Source organism: Cynocephalus volans, chromosome 9 (assembly GCF_027409185.1).
Source record: "Cynocephalus volans isolate mCynVol1 chromosome 9, mCynVol1.pri, whole genome shotgun sequence".
In the NCBI taxonomy this organism is placed as follows: domain Eukaryota; kingdom Metazoa; phylum Chordata; class Mammalia; order Dermoptera; family Cynocephalidae; genus Cynocephalus; species Cynocephalus volans.
Window position 1 is genome coordinate 5,904,502 of NC_084468.1, and position 15,156 is coordinate 5,919,657.

Sequence of the window (15,156 nt, forward strand, 5' to 3'; positions counted from 1 at the left end):
GGGACAGTGCACGAGGCTGACAGTGGATGGTCATAGACCAGTGGTGTGTCCTGATGGTTTGGTATGTGTATGACTCGAGGGTGCCTCCTAGGGCCCCATCAGTGTGCAGGGCAGGATGGCAAACATAGACCTGTCCCCACAGGCCTTGCAGTTAATGTTGTTTACAAGAAATAAGGTCAGCTGAGCAGCTGCCCAGAAAAAGGAGGAGCCTGGAGCTCAGGGGGATGGACTGTGTGCGTGCAGAAGAGATTCACTCCTGGAAGGTACCTTCATTACCGTCGGTCGGGTGTCACTACCTCTGCTCTCCAGAGAGCCTTGGTAGAGTTTTTGACACCTGAAGTCAGGTGGGGTTTCTCACCTGGAGGGGAGATTGGAGTATGTGGTTGTCTCCAGCAACTATGAGGAGAGAAATGCCATTTGAAGTCAGTGGAGCCTAACAGGTCCTCACATTCCTACCTGTTAGACACACCCGGGGTGCATAACCAGGTGGTGGTCCTACTGATGTGCTGCGTGAATGAATGGGAAGGCGTCACGTGCAGACCTGAAGCTGTTTGTGGCCTTGAGTGCATTGACAGAGACGTGTTTGTGAATACTCATTTCACAACCAGTACTTCTTGTGTGCTGGGCCCTGGGCTGCAATGGGGATCAGAAGGGCCAAAACCCCTGCCTTCGGGAAACTTCTGTTCTGGAGAGAAAGACAAGCAATAAACATGTAGGCAAACTATACCTGATGTCAGGTGGTGATGTGCTATGGAGAAAAAGGAAGGAAGGAGGATAGAGAGGCTGGGCAGGGTAGGGTAGTGGGGACTTGGGCATTGTGGTTAGGGGAGCCTTTTTTGATATGGTGGCATTTGTGCAAAGACCCAAGGGAAGGGAGGGAGAGAGCCGTGTGGATTCTGGGGAAATGCATCTCGGCAGTGCGAAGGCCCTGTCTTTGCAAGGGCATGCTCAGCAGCCTGGCTGGAGCAGAAGGGAGCTAGCCAGAGCCGGGTGGGAGGCAGATCATGCAGGGCATTGTACGGATTTTGGCTTTTACATGGGTGTGAGGGGAGTCATTGGGGGTTTTGAGCACAGGACTAACGTGACACAACTTTGTTTTAAAATATTTGTTCTGGCCACCAGGTTGAGGGACAAGGGCAGGATGAGGGAAGCCAGTGGGAGGTGGTTTTAATAATTTTGGCAAGAGTTGATGGTGGCTTGGATCAAGATGGAGGTGCTGGCTGGTGGGGCGTGAGAGGGTCGCATCCTGGGGTGAAAGTGGAGCTGACAGGACTTCTCCCAGATGGGGCACGAGCGTGAGAGAGCGGGAAGAGTCAGAACTGATGCCTAGCATGGGCCTGAGCAGCTGGGAGGATGTGCTGCAGCTGCTGCTGAACACAGGTTAGAGTGTGGGGGAAGCAGGTCTGGGGGGACATTGGCTGTCCACGAGGACCCCCACAGAACCCATGGGGACTCAGCTGAGTCTGGAGTTCAGGAGGGAGATACACGTCCCTGTGCATGTTAACAGTGGGGATGGAATGCAAGGCAAAGGCAGTGCCCAGGAAGGCAGGTGCCTGCCACTCTGGTGCTGTGTGCCCCGCAGAGCCTCTTTAGAAACATGGACCATGTAGGGTGGAAGAGAAGGCCTGCCCACCCTCTTCCCTGTGTTTGAATTATTTCCTAATCACATTGTTAGTGGTCGTGCCAGCCACATTTTTCTCATGTTTGCAGACAGGAGATTGCAGACACATATTGGCTTAAACACGCAGGGTGGAAGGGCCTCAGTACTGGGGTGTGCCCTGTCCCCACCCCGTGGACTGGGGAGGGATGGGAGCTTTGGGAGGAGCCATGTTCTGGATGTGCCAGCAGGAGCCCGGAGCTTGGCTCTGGAATTTAGTTATGGTTCCAGGGGACAGAAGCTTCTTGTGGCAGAGACCTGGCCTGGCTTTGATCGTGTTGTGTCTCCCCCAGGCCTGACCCAGTGTCTGACCCATGGAAGGTGCTCAGCCAGTGTTTGCTGAATGAGTGAATGAGTGAATGAATAAATGAATGAAGCTCTATATTCCGTGGCATTTGGAGTAGGAGGAGTGCTGGGCAGGGTAACCCAGAAACCATCACACAGGGCAGTAAAGTTGCCTCTGATTCTAAGTGACAGGTGCATGAGGGCCCATCACACTATTCCTTCCAGTTTTGTAAATGTTGCAAGTTTTCTATAAAAGTTAAGTGAAAATTGCCTCTCAGTGCAGGTCTGGTAAAGACTTGGGCCACATGCTTGTTCTGCGGTCAGAGCCCCGGGGTCAGCATATGGATTCTCTACGCCTCTGAGTCTTTACCTGTTTCCTGCATCCATATTCATCCCAAGTCTTCTCCTTGGAGCTGGACATCTCACTTGGTCCTGCCCATTCTCCTTAGTGCAGCAGGCATGCTGCTCATGTCACCGAGTGTCACTGAATGCTGGCGCCTCACTGGGCACAGTGCATGCATGACCTTCCCTTGTGTTCGCAGGCCCATCTGCTAGAGAGGGAGGTGCTCAGAGGAGCCACTTGACTTGTGTAGGTCAGTCGCCCTCGAGCCTGGAGCCAGGGCCGGGCTGGCTGGCTCTGGCTGTAAAGGCTGTGTTCATCCACCACATCTGCCACTCCTGTCCTGTGCAGTCAGTTACCAAGCCCGCCAACCACATCTTAGGATGCCCTGGTGGCACAGATACGAATTGTAGCCCTCTCTGCACTGGGATGACGATGATGGGGTCAGGGACTCTGGTAATCCTGTCTGTTCCTTATGTCACAAAAATTGCATTTTACAGAAGCATGTTGTGGAGACATTTTTTGGATTTGACGAGGAGTCTGTAGACTCAGAAACATTGTCGGAAACATCCTACAACACAGACAGGACGGACAGGACCCCGGCCACACCCGAAGAAGACTTGGACGATGTAAGCAAACCACCAGGACTGGCGCCTCGTGGTGGCACGTTCTGCTTTGAGATCCACAGGCGTTGCTCCCTCACCTGTGGTTTCAAACCCCAACTGGCCTGTCCCGTCAACATGTTGTCCAAGCTAATGGTGTCAAGGGAGGGTGGTCCCCACTGTCGTGGGCTCTGTGAATGGCGCTGGGGGTAGGGGAGTAGCACGTGGGGCCCCTCCTTTCCCCAGCACCGATTTTACCAAAAGATCTGTGGCCACCAAGGTCGAGCCATTGATGTGTGTCTCCTTGGTGTTCCTTATGCTTCACAATGAAAGTTTCTGGGTGATGCTGTGTCCCGTGCACATGTGCACACACTCATACACCACCCACTGGAAACAGCATCACTGCTGTTTTGATTGCAAAGATGAAGTATTGTAGGAGAAAATGCAAACTATCCTGAAAAGTAGAAAGAAGAAAGGGAACAGCACCTGAAGTCTGAGCCCAAGGTCACCAGCTGGCCCTCTCCTGACCCACCGAGGTACATAATAGTGTCACTGAACGAGCTAGACTCACAGGGAGCCAGAGCGTCGTCTTTCTCTCTCACCCACTCCTGGTTGAATTCTCTCAGGAAAGCTGAGACAAATCTCAGCAGACCCTGGGGGTCATGGGCCTTCCCGTGGCAGGAATAGTCACCCTTGACTACTGTCCTCAACTCCAGACATCGTTCACACAGACCTTTCCCTTTCTTTCCCCCAGGGCCTGTGTCAGGCTCGGCTGCTGGCTCCCTGCCTTGCCTTCTGTCTCTCCTCCCTGCAACGCCCGCAGCTTTTCTCTGAGCCTAGCGAGGGGCCTGGGTGGGGAGGGCGTGGGGGGACATGCTGGGAGCAGCTGGACCTTGGGTGACGCCTTCTGGCTGGGACCTCCCTCTGTCTAGGACCACTCCCCGCAGCTTCCTGGTGGGGCTATGGGCCTGGCCCCTCCTGGTACCCCCAAGTCCTAGGACTCTGGATTGTCTGCCTCCCACCAACTCTGGGCTGGGGTCCTTTTTCTGCTCCTGGGGGCCTTCTCTGTGGAGTCTCTTCTAGAATGACTTGCAAGCCAGCTTCCTCCCGGGGGTCTGTTCGGCCACAGGAAAACTTGGCATATGCTGGGACATTGGCACTTCTGCCCCCAGGGAGGCCCTCCTCTTTGCTCTGCCATCTTGTGCTGAAATCCAGGGGATGCCTGTTACTTCTCTGGGTGGTCCCCTTGGAATCCCTCCTCATGCTGGGAGAAAGACACACCATCCCTGCTGTCAGCCCACCAGCCTAAGCCTCGAATGCCAGCTGAAGGGACGTTGCCCATTTTGGAGAACACAGCACTGACCCCTGGCATGTCCTGCACAGGTGGTCTGTGCTGGGCTACTTGGCTTTTAGGGCATGTTCTCAGCCATGATCCTTTGCCCCAACACCGGGTCTCATTTTTATACCGTTACATTGAACTCAGACAGGATCAGACAGACATGTGCTTTTCGGTTTGCTTTTTTCCAGCCAACATTATGTAAAGTCGGTGTGTGATTCTCCCTCACCCTCTCTCATGACCTGTGGAGCTTTTTCACGTGGATGCACACCGTGCATTTAAGGGGTCCCTGATGACGGTGTTTGGTTGTGTCCAGTTCTTCACAGCTGGGAACAATGCTTGAACGCTCTTCCGGTGTTTGCACCTGCGCATGATTATGTGGCTGTGTCCTTAGGATAAGTTCCCTGAATGAGACGTGCTGGGCTGGAGGGTCCCTCTACAGTCTAAACATTCGCTTATGGAGCTGGGGCTGGCTCGGTAGTACCCCTGCCCTTTGTTCTCCCACCTGCTCCCACAGGACTCAAGCCATTCCCTAGGTCAGGGAGGTCCTGGGAAAAGCGCTAACAGCAGAGAGGATGTCTTCTCCCAGCAGCCCTTCACTCCCCTGTCCTAATTACTTTCTGGCACTGGCCAGCTTGTTCAGTGCTCGGTGGCAGCAGTTGTGAAATACCGATGTTTGATTCTAAGTCAGCGCTGGCACATGGAGCCACAGGTCATGTGCTTGATTTCTTTTTCTTTTCCATTATGTTAAGACCACAACCAGGGAGGAAGCTGACCTGAGGTTCTGCCAGCTGACCAGGGAGTACCAGGCCCTGCAGCGAGCCTACGCCCTGCTTCAGGAGCAGGTGGGGGGGACGCTGGACGCTGAGCGGGAGGCCCGGGTAAGTGCAGCAGGCTGGGGGCGAGTGCAGAAGGCCAGGTTGTGCCTGCCATTCCAGTGATGTGATTCTGTCATGTCCCCCTGCCTTTGACACTTGGAGGGGATTCTGAGAGGTGATGAGGAACAAAGTCTCCATTGTGGCAGTGTTCCAGAACTACCTCTGTGTCCTCAGTGTGATGGCAGGAGATCTGGGGCACTAAGGTGGCAGAAGAAATGATGCTACCCATCTGACATGTCACCTGTGTCATCCATTGGCAAGAGAGAACACTTTCAGAACTTGAGACTAAATGATGAAATTGCAGACTTGGCTGACCTTGTAGGCTTTAAGCTCATCTCCCTCCAAGGCTGAGGACCGCCCCCCCAGAACATCCCCATGGGACTCTTGTAGGGACCCTCAGGGTGTTCCCAGCCCACAAGGCACTCTGGTACCCACTGGTCACCTCAGTCCAGGCCATGCTATTCCTCATGTGGGGCTGAGTTCCACCTTCTGGGAACTCCCACCCACTGGCCCTTCTCCCAACTTTGGGAATCGCATAGACTAGAGTCTTCCTGCCCTTCCTTCTGGGAGCGTGGGGGACTACCAGAGAGCACCCTCTGGCACCAGTGCTTTATCTGCGTCCATCGCCCCTTTCAATCCCACAATGGCCCCTTGAGATAGGAGGAATTAGCCCAATCTTCTGACTGGGGAAACTAGGCTCCGAAAAACTGAATACCTTGCCCGGAGATGCCCAGGCAGTACCTAACAGAGCTGGGAGTCAAAGCCAGGTTTCTCTGACTCAGAGTCTGTGATCTTTCTCAGAACCGTGTTTGGGAATTCCACAAAGGGGTGGATTTTCATGGCAGATGCAGACAGGAGAGTCCACTGCAAAGTGGGGTCAGCTCAGGGGTAGTCAGCAGCCCTGTGGGGGGAGGGTGTGGGGTGGGAGCCAGGAGTGATGGGGAAGGAGGCCACGGAGGGGCCGGGTGGGAAGCTTCTCCTGTCCCAATAAAATGTTGCATCTGTCCTGTAGGCCAGAGGAGATAAACTGCTAGGCTTTGTTTGAACTGAATCATTTTTGTTCTGTTTTTTAATTTCATCTACCTGCCAAGATTTAAAAGTCAAGAGATTTCACAGAGAAACCCAGATTCCTGACTTCTCCTAAAAGATCACAATATCTGGCAACACCGGGCTTCCCCTTCCATGTGGCAGCATTTGTCTGCAGCTGGGTAGTAGTGTCTCCCTGAGGGGGGACATGTGCCTCCAATTTGCCACAGTCCCCACCATTCCCTATTACCTTCTCTCCCCTCCAGCTGGCTTCCCCTTATTTATATTACCCACCTACTCCTTGAGGTATGTGGGCTTCGGTCCTTGTTGTAGGTGATACAGAGCCCAAGCAGGGGCTAAGCAGGTATGAAAGCACTCGCTAGTTTGGTGATTGCTGAATGAGCAGATGCTGAACTTGGGCAGCAAGCAGGGGTTGGGACCCTAATGTGTCTGGCTTCTGGCTCACTCAGCCCCCTGAAGAAACTGGTCCCTTCTGCAGGCTTCAGTTTCCTTGTCTGTAAAATCGAGGACTTAGAACTGGTAACTTCTCAGGTCCTTTCAGTTCTCAACAATTTTATACCTGATAGCTGGTGTGGGTGCCTCAATGCCGTTGGCAGGCCAGGTTTGAATATGTGCTCCTCAAAATGAGCCCATTCTCATGTTTGCCTCTAAGCGACCCAGGCGTTGTGTGGCTTGTGGCATGGTCCTCTCTACTTCTCTGTCACCCGCTAACTTCCTGGTCTCTTTTGTTTCAGACTCGGGAACAGTTACAAGCTGATCTGCTGAGGTGTCAGGCCAAAATAGAAGATTTGGAGAAGCTGTTGGTTGAGAAGGGACAGGTGAGCCGGGACGATCATGTGCTCTGGGAGTCTTCACGTTTTTGTCCCCATGGTGCTGTCCTTGGGGCTCGCCTGTGTGCTGAGGGGGATGGTCTACAGAGCCACACTGAGAGCTCCAGAGACACTGGAGGAAAAAACACTAGCAGAACCCCAGCGAGAATATGTTCCCCAGTGCACCTGTTTGCTGAATTAAAAAAAAAATGTTATGAAATTCTAACTTGGCTTTTTCTTTGTTCGCCAAATGCACAACAATAGGAGATAATTCCAAAGGCAAAGTGATGACTAAAACCTTTTTTGACTTGGCCCTGAAGAAGAGCTGCCATTGCCCATCAAGATTTAATTGTGAAAATTATCTGATGCCCATGACTAACTCTCAATTTTCACAGAGACCACACTTAGGTCTCATAGCAACAGGGTTCCATGCTGTGATGGTGTCATAGAAAGCTCCAGGCCCTTGTGTTTCTCAGATTAGAGTCACCTCCATGTCCCCATTCTCTGAATTTGATCAGGCAAGGACTGCTTGTTAGTAGGACACAGTAGAAAGGCAAAGCCTGGTCCTAGACTCATCCCCTGGGATGGGGAGACTATGGAGAGGGCTCTGGGTGGAAATCCATCTTCTTGGTGGGTGGCATGTGAAGGTGACAGCAACAGGCCCACGGGTCAGGGCAGGCTGGCTGTCTTCTCCATTGGAAAGGCTCTGTTGTGGTAACAGATCAGCAGACGTCTCGTTGGCTTAGCACAGTGAGGTTTATTTCCTGCCCACAGTGCCTGTCCCTACTGCAGGCAGAGGCTGGTTCACTCCCTGTGGATTCTCAGGGACGTGTGATGGAGGCACCGCCATCCCATAACTGCTCTGTCTAGAACACGCCCGCTGCTTGGCAGGGAATGGAGACGCTGAACCAGTCACGTGGCCCTGCCTGATGCGAGAGTGCTGAGCAGTGTGTGGGGGCAGGTGGAGTGTCTGGTGCCTCCAGGGGGCCAGCTGTGGGGACACCCCTGCCCACAGCCAGGTGGTAGGGCTGAGGAGCTCTGGCGGGGTGTACACATGTCCTAGGGCCTGGTGTGATGCTGTGAGTCAGGGGAGGTGGGTGTGAAGGGAGGGGGTAGCAAGATGTTTCAGGTGGTTTAACAGGGAGGAAGTCCGGAAGGCACCACAGAGCAGATGGCTCAGAACTGGTCTCAGTTGCCAGGATGAGGGCTCAAGGTTGTGACTGAGCTTTAAATTAAGACAGACGGCCAGAACTTGTGCCTGCTTCAAAGCGGTTGACTACAGCAGCCTTGATGAAGCGACTGAGTGGGGACTGTGTGAGCACCCAGCTCTCAGGTATGGGTTCTGTGAATTGTGGTCCTGCATTCTCCGTGGAGACAGCATAGCGGTACAGAGCCCGAGCACTGGAGCCCGCCTGCCTGGGTCCACATGCTGCCTCTGCCACGTACTTGTTGCATGACCTTGGATGCATTACATAATCTGTTTGTGCCTCAGCTTCCTCATCTTTAAAACGTTTGTTACTCAGCCTCCGATTTGCTTCAGTGAGTGTGAACATATTTCGTACTTTTCCTTAGGATTCCAAATGGGTTGAGAAGAAGCAGCTGCTCATCAGAACAAACTGATGAAGATTAAAATGGGGCTAATAATAGCACTTAACACATTAAGGAAGGAGAAGTAGGGAGGCTCAGAAGTAGCCAGGGCAGAGGTCCAGGTGAGAGATAATAAGGCTTCTTCAAACTCCTGTCCTCCTTGCCATTGGCCTTGGTTTCCTCTTCCAGGCTGAGCTCACATATTGGTGACTTGTCTGATCACAGTCCATGACTAGCTTAGCTGTTCACCTGAGGATGCTGGATCCTGTGTTTGTGGGTCTGCTCTGCCCTCAATGTCTTTTAAAGGAAGGGGCTGATTTGGGTCAAAATAAATGGCCATTCATTCAGCAAGCATTTGCCAGAGCCCCTGCCCTATGCCAGGCCCTGTGCTTGGTGCATGGGCTGATGTATCAGTTAGCTGTTGCTGTGTAACAAACACCCCCAAAACTTAGTTGTCCAAAACAACAAAAATTTTAGTTGCTCACAGTTCTGTGGGTTGGCAATTTGGACTGGGTTCAGCTGGGTGGTTGTTCTGCTGATCTTACCTGTGGTCATTCTTGAGGCCATAGTCATCTGGTAGATCAGCTGGGGCTAGATGGCCCAAAATGGCCTCAATCTCCAGTCTGAATGTTGGTGCCAGCCATTGGCCAGGTCTTTCATCCTCAAGGAGGCCAGCCTGGCTTCTTTACCTGGTGGTCTGGGGGCAGGAAAAAGGGGAAGCCCCAGTACACAAGCACTTTCCAAGCCTCTGCTGACGTCACATTTGCTAACGTCCCAGTAGCCAAAGCATGTCACAGCCAAGCCCAGCTTCACGATTGGAGAAATAGACCCCATTTCTTGATGGGAGGAGCTGCAGAGTCACATTGCAAAGGGGTGTGCACACAGAGATGGGAAGGAATGTTGCTGCATCTTCATAAACAGTCCACCACAGATGACAAAATGAATGGAACACAGCTGTCTGCACAGGGACTCCCAGCCTTGTGAGGCTTACATGTGGGTTGACATAGTGATGATGCAGGGTGATATATGTTAGGTGGAAGGAGTCCCAGAAGGCAACCAGTGCCTTTTCTGGACATTCCATATAAGTAGAATCAGACCCTGGATTAGGCCTTAGTTTTTAATTGTCCCAGGATGCCAGGACTGGACTAGCCTGGCCAGGTCCCCTTAGGAGAAGACTTCGGTCCAGTCCCAGCTCTGTTGCAGAGCAGCTGATAGTGGGAGGAAGAAGTTTAGCAAAGGATTCCTGGGCCTTTGTTTTATTCATCTGTCCATTCATTCCATATTTACTGAGCACCAGCTGTGTGCAGGCACTGTGCGAGGCTCTGGGGATGCCGCTGTGAAAAGATAGATTTAGTGCTGTGCGCTCGCAAAACTTACATGTGTGACTGTAACACTTACACAGGTGTGCTGATGTAACTGTGACAAGACTGTGGGGCATGGAGGTAGCCTTCAGGGTGCGTAGAGGGTCTGCCAGCGTGGACTCGGTCCTCATTGAGCTATGTCTCTGTAGATGGTACCTATAGAAGGAATCTGTTGTGCTTTTGGGGAATGTGGACGAATAGAAGGATGTTCTACAAACCTGCCATTTCTCTTTGGGGGTTTCAAGGTTATGAGGTCATATAGCTGCTGTCCTTTTCTATGACAATTTCTATGAAAATGTCATAGAAAGTGACTTTTCTCACCAGAAGTTTGTTACTCAGCTTCCTATTTGCTTCAATGAGTGTGAACATATTTAGTACTTTTCCTTAGGATTCCAAGTGGGTTGAGGAGAAGCAGCTGCTCATCAGAACAAATCAAGACTTGCTGGAAAAGGTACGTGACCTGCCCCCTTGGAGAATCACAGAGTCCAGGATCAACCGGCACCGCAGAGACCCACTCAGACCCATGCATCTCACCCAGCGCCATCTGTGCCCTCCAGCAGCGAGGGGCCTCAGGGCCGGGGTGGCTCTCACGAGGAGAAACGTCCTCCTCACCTTGAGCCAGAGCCTGACTCCTGGCCCGTCTACCGGGGCAGTGCCCGCAGAGCTGGTTTAGACCGTCCTCCCGGGCTCCCTGCACAAATGGTGAGGGCTGGCCCGTGCTGCCGACACTGGGCACCCAGGCCACCTCTGCCATTGCACTGGGGTTCCAGAGCCTTTTGGCACCTAAGGCACTGATCGATGTGCAGGCACCCAGGCCCTCTTAGCCCAGGTCAGCTGATCCATACTGAGAGCTGAGCCTCTGTCCTTCCCTCTCTGGTCATGGAACTTTTCAGAGCTCTCTCAGGGAGTTTGCTTAGGAAGTAGATCTCATGCTTTAGGAATAAGACCATAGCTTTTGTTTTTTTTTCCTTACATGCAATTCAGTTATTTTAAAAGTAAATTATCTGAGTTACACAACCATCACCATATGCAGTTTTAGAACATTTCACCCCTCCTGCCTATTTGCAGTCACTCCCCATCCCCCACCCCTCCAGCCCTTGGCAACCACCAGTCTACTTTGTTATCTCTATAGATTTGCCTTTTCTGGACATTCCATGTGAGTGGACTCAGAACCCTGGGTTAGGCCTTAGCTTTTAAGCATCCTTAGATGCCAGAACTGGACGAGCCTGGCCTTGCCCCCTTGGAAGGTGACTTTGGCCCAGTCCCAGCTCTACTGCTGACTAGCCGTGTGGCCCATTCACTGCTCTGCATTTCTTGTGACCATTTGGGACATTTGAGACAGGACCCCGCTGTTGTGCAGCTGGCCCTGTGCGTTGACAGAGTGTTAGCATCCTTGGTCTTGCTCACTAAATCCTGGGGGCCCCAGAAACTTATACCCTCTCACCATTTCCAAATGTCCCCTGGGGGTGGACTCTCACCCCACCCCAGCAGAGAGCCCTCTTTGATCCTTCTTTTGATGGGGGAGGAGTGAGGATGTGGTGATCAGGAGAGCTCCAAAAGCCCTCACCTAGGTATGTCATCTTAGTGCCCCTCTCAGTCGCCAGGAGAGGTGTGCTGCTGCAACCCTCCTTGGGCAGAGACTGAGGCACAGAGCAGTTAAGTAACTTGTCCAGTGTCTCCCAGCTGGGTCTGGGATCCAGGCAGTCTCATTCCTAGACTCATCTGTGCTCTCAGGGTAACTGCTGCCATCAAGTCTTCCCACGAAAGCTTTGTGGGAAAGTAAGGGTGACCATGCCTCCTGCTGCAGTTTGCTGGGACTGTCCGCGTGGGCTGATTCTGAGGAGTCAGGTTGGAAAGACCCTGGACAGGCTTTGGGAGTGGAAGCACCAGTGTTGTACTCTTGCTTCCCCGACGTGTGACATCGTGGGAGGGACTTAGTAGCTCTGTGCCTCTGTTTCCCCATCATTCATTTATTCAACAAATATATAAGAAGCCCCTGTTCCACTGGGCCAAGCTCTGTCTTCATTCCCAGCCTAATCAGCAGGAGGCCTGCAGCGCCTGCCTCCCACCCTTGCTGCACACCCTGCCCTCTCCTGCCCCTTCCTCTGGTGACTGTTAGGACTGATTCCCACAGGCCACCTGCTGAGGTAGGACCCCCACTCCCCACCAGTGAGAGACAGTGGCTCTCCCGCGTGCGTGTTAACTTAAGCTGTCTTTGCTCTAGATTTACAGACTAGAAATGGAAGAGAACCAGCTGAAGAACGAAATGCAAGATGCCAAGGATCAGAACGAGCTGTTAGAATTCAGAGTGCTAGAACTCGAAGTAAGAGACTCTATCTGTTGTAAACTCTCAAACGGAGCAGACATTCTCTTTGAACCCAAACTGAAATTCATGTAAAGCTCGCAGATGTTTTCAAGCATGTGTAAAGGGGACATGTTATAGTTTTGCTTTCTTTCTTTCTTTCTTTTTAAAATCTGTATGTTCAGAATGATTTCACTGCCTTAATATGTTCTGGAGAGAATGCTCACGGAAGTCTATGGACATGTACCAGAGCTAATATATTTATTGCCTACAGCTTGTTTTGCACTTAATAAAATAATTTGTTTTTGCAATATTTTGCCTTTTTTATTTGTGTTTCATTTCCATAACTACTTCTTTCCTGCATGCATAGTCACCAGGCACGCATTCTGCAAACCTGGACAGAAGCACTGTTGCAATTAATAACACACCTTTTTAAGTGATCTTGCATGCTGCGAGTCTCACCTTATGAAATAGCAGAGTCTGACCTGGCCAGCACTTGAGTCTATAATGTGTTTAATGCCAGTTTGAGCCCATTTACTATTTGCCAAGGTAAACACAAGGTAAGTAAAGACAGGTTAGAATGATGCATTTGCATAGGTGTTTAAGAAAGCTAGTCACATTGCTCAAACTCTTTTGTCCAGTAAATACAGAACCAGGCATTGCAGCAATATTGGACTAAAGAAATTGCTATTTGTAATGCAAACTGCAACTCAAAACTTCTGGAGGTAGATTGAATGCTGTTCATGTGCAGAAGTCATGTTCCTTCAGGAACTTGCCCAGTGTACGGCGTTGGCTTCAGTGGAAGAATATTGATGGGTTTCCAACTGAAAGCTGGCCTCGGGTGTGTTACTGTGTTGCCTTGCTCTCATGGGACTTCATAATCCTTTTTTTTTGTTTGTTTCCGTTTAAAAATCATTGACATTTTCAACATCACTTTTGTGATGAGTTTCTAGAAGCACCTATAGTGACGCAGCTCTGCTCTCTCAGCTGAGACCTTTGCATGTGTGACACTCTCAACTTGAGCACCTGCCCAGTGTTTGTGGCTTCTCTAATTTCATTTTCTCCTCCTGGCTTGAGTTAAAACTGTCTGCATCAAAACTTTCCATCCATACCTTGTGGTGTCGGCAGGGACCGTGGCCTGAGGGTTTCTCAGCACCAAGTGTCACTGTGTTACTCAGCTCTTGCTTGAGCATGACCTGAGTATTTTTTCTTCGTGTGACAGAAATTGGGAGTTATGTGAGGTTGTTGTTAATACTTCTGTGCTGTTAGAAAACCTCTTACAAGTCTTTTGTTATGAGTCTTTCTCATGAGAATTCCATAAGCACTGCTCAGTTTACTAGAATTTTAAGTGTCTCCAACATGCTTCAGAGCCATTAGAAACCAGTTTTCTGACTTCTGTTCATGTAAAATATGAGCTTTTGGGGTCATCCTTTCTATAGAGACCTCATTTAAATAAGTATTGCTAGTAGAAAAGCATCTGTAAAAATGAACCATTACAAATTTTGTTCTTGGCTAATAAAGGAATAAGGTTTTCTGTCTAGAGTGTTGTAAACCTAGATTAGCCAGGTCAGGGCTTCGTGTAAATGAATTGAATTAATGGCCCTGCCCTCCCTCTCTCTCTCAGCCTTACCCAAGAGCATCTTCTTAAGACATGCCATCTAAATTCCTGCTCATGTTGGTTATATTTCTTAGTTGAATTCTTAAAGAAGCTTGTTGATTCTATAGCTAGATTCTGCTGGAGTAGTCCAAAGCATGCTATTTTTTTCTTACTGTAATTTTGGTCAAGTTAAAAAGGAGTTTGATTTAAAGGTGTAATGTCAAAAGGTCTTCTCTGCCGACCCATCATGACTAATCTGTCTGTTACTAAAGGTTTAAACACAGTTGAGACCAGAGTACTGTTCTGCCACTGCGCTTTATCCCTGTAAGTAATTAATTAGGCTTCTCCTGTCCTTTTTTAAAACTTGTTGCTTTATGTATGATTAATAAGCACCTCTTCTGGGAAAATGCTTGCTTTTCCTCTCTTAGTAATTGAGATTTGGCTATAAATCTAAGGCAGAGTTAGAGTGATCATTGGTTGTTAGTGCATCTTAAAAAAAATTGTGAACAGAATCGGCAGATTATACTGAAAAGAATGTGGAGCTGGGGTAGGGTCCTGGTCCCGCTGCTCACGAGAGCAGGACCTCGGACCCAGCGTCTCTGAGCCTCTGTCTCTCTGTCTGCAAAATGAATGCAGTGATGCCTGCCTCGTGGAGTTGTGCAAGGATTAAATGGGGTAATGATGTGCACAGAACAATACACCACAGTTGGTGGCTTTTGTTATCTATTGAAATTTAGTGCAGTTGATTTTATCAAACTTTGTAATTCTGTGACTCCATGGGTTTTGATCTTGGAACAGATACACTTGTGATACCCTGTTAACCATTTCTTCCTAGCTGAATGGGCAAGAAGTAAACACGTTTCCAAAAGAGATCTGCTGCTGTGGAAAGGCGTGAACACATCGTGTTTCACGAACAAGGATATTGTGCGCTTTTTAGTAACACCTTTGACAGCTGGAATTCATTGGTTTTTGCTGAGTAACATGGGAAAATGGCAAGTGGTAAATAACCCAACCAAGTTCTGTTTTTAAACCGAATCTTTTCCCCAGGAGAGAGAGCGGAGGTCGCCAGCATTTAACCTCCAAATCACCACCTTCCCTGAGAACAACAGCAGCGCTCTCCAGCTGTTCTGTCACCAGGAAGGAGTTAAGGTAGCGTGCTTGGGGGGTGCTGCCTCTAAACTGATGGCCAAGGGCTTGCTCGAATGCCAGGCTCAGTTGTAAAGGGGGTTGTGTCCTTGTGCCAGGGATAGAATTGACTTTAAGGAGCTACCCCGTTGTCCCTCCCTCCACCCTGTGCTGAAAGTGATAGTCCAATTTTTAAAGCATCACCAAATGTTACTCTATTTTTATGCACA

General features: G+C 50.3%; 1 protein-coding gene across 2 annotated transcripts in view; it reads left to right on the top strand.

Annotated features, from left to right (window-relative positions):
• Positions 1 to 15,156, top strand: part of JAKMIP1 (janus kinase and microtubule interacting protein 1) — a 76,073-nt gene that overhangs the window by 34,149 nt on the left and 26,768 nt on the right. The window contains exons 8-13 of one of the 2 annotated variants that reach the window (XM_063107587.1): positions 2,783 to 2,911; positions 4,973 to 5,101; positions 6,880 to 6,963; positions 10,291 to 10,353; positions 12,127 to 12,225; positions 14,849 to 14,950. In XM_063107587.1, the coding sequence (XP_062963657.1) occupies positions 2,783 to 2,911; positions 4,973 to 5,101; positions 6,880 to 6,963; positions 10,291 to 10,353; positions 12,127 to 12,225; positions 14,849 to 14,950 (606 nt within the window). Of the gene's footprint in view, positions 1 to 2,782; positions 2,912 to 4,972; positions 5,102 to 6,879; positions 6,964 to 10,290; positions 10,354 to 12,126; positions 12,301 to 14,848; positions 14,951 to 15,156 lie in introns of those variants that run through there. The other variant, XM_063107588.1, reaches the window with a different exon arrangement.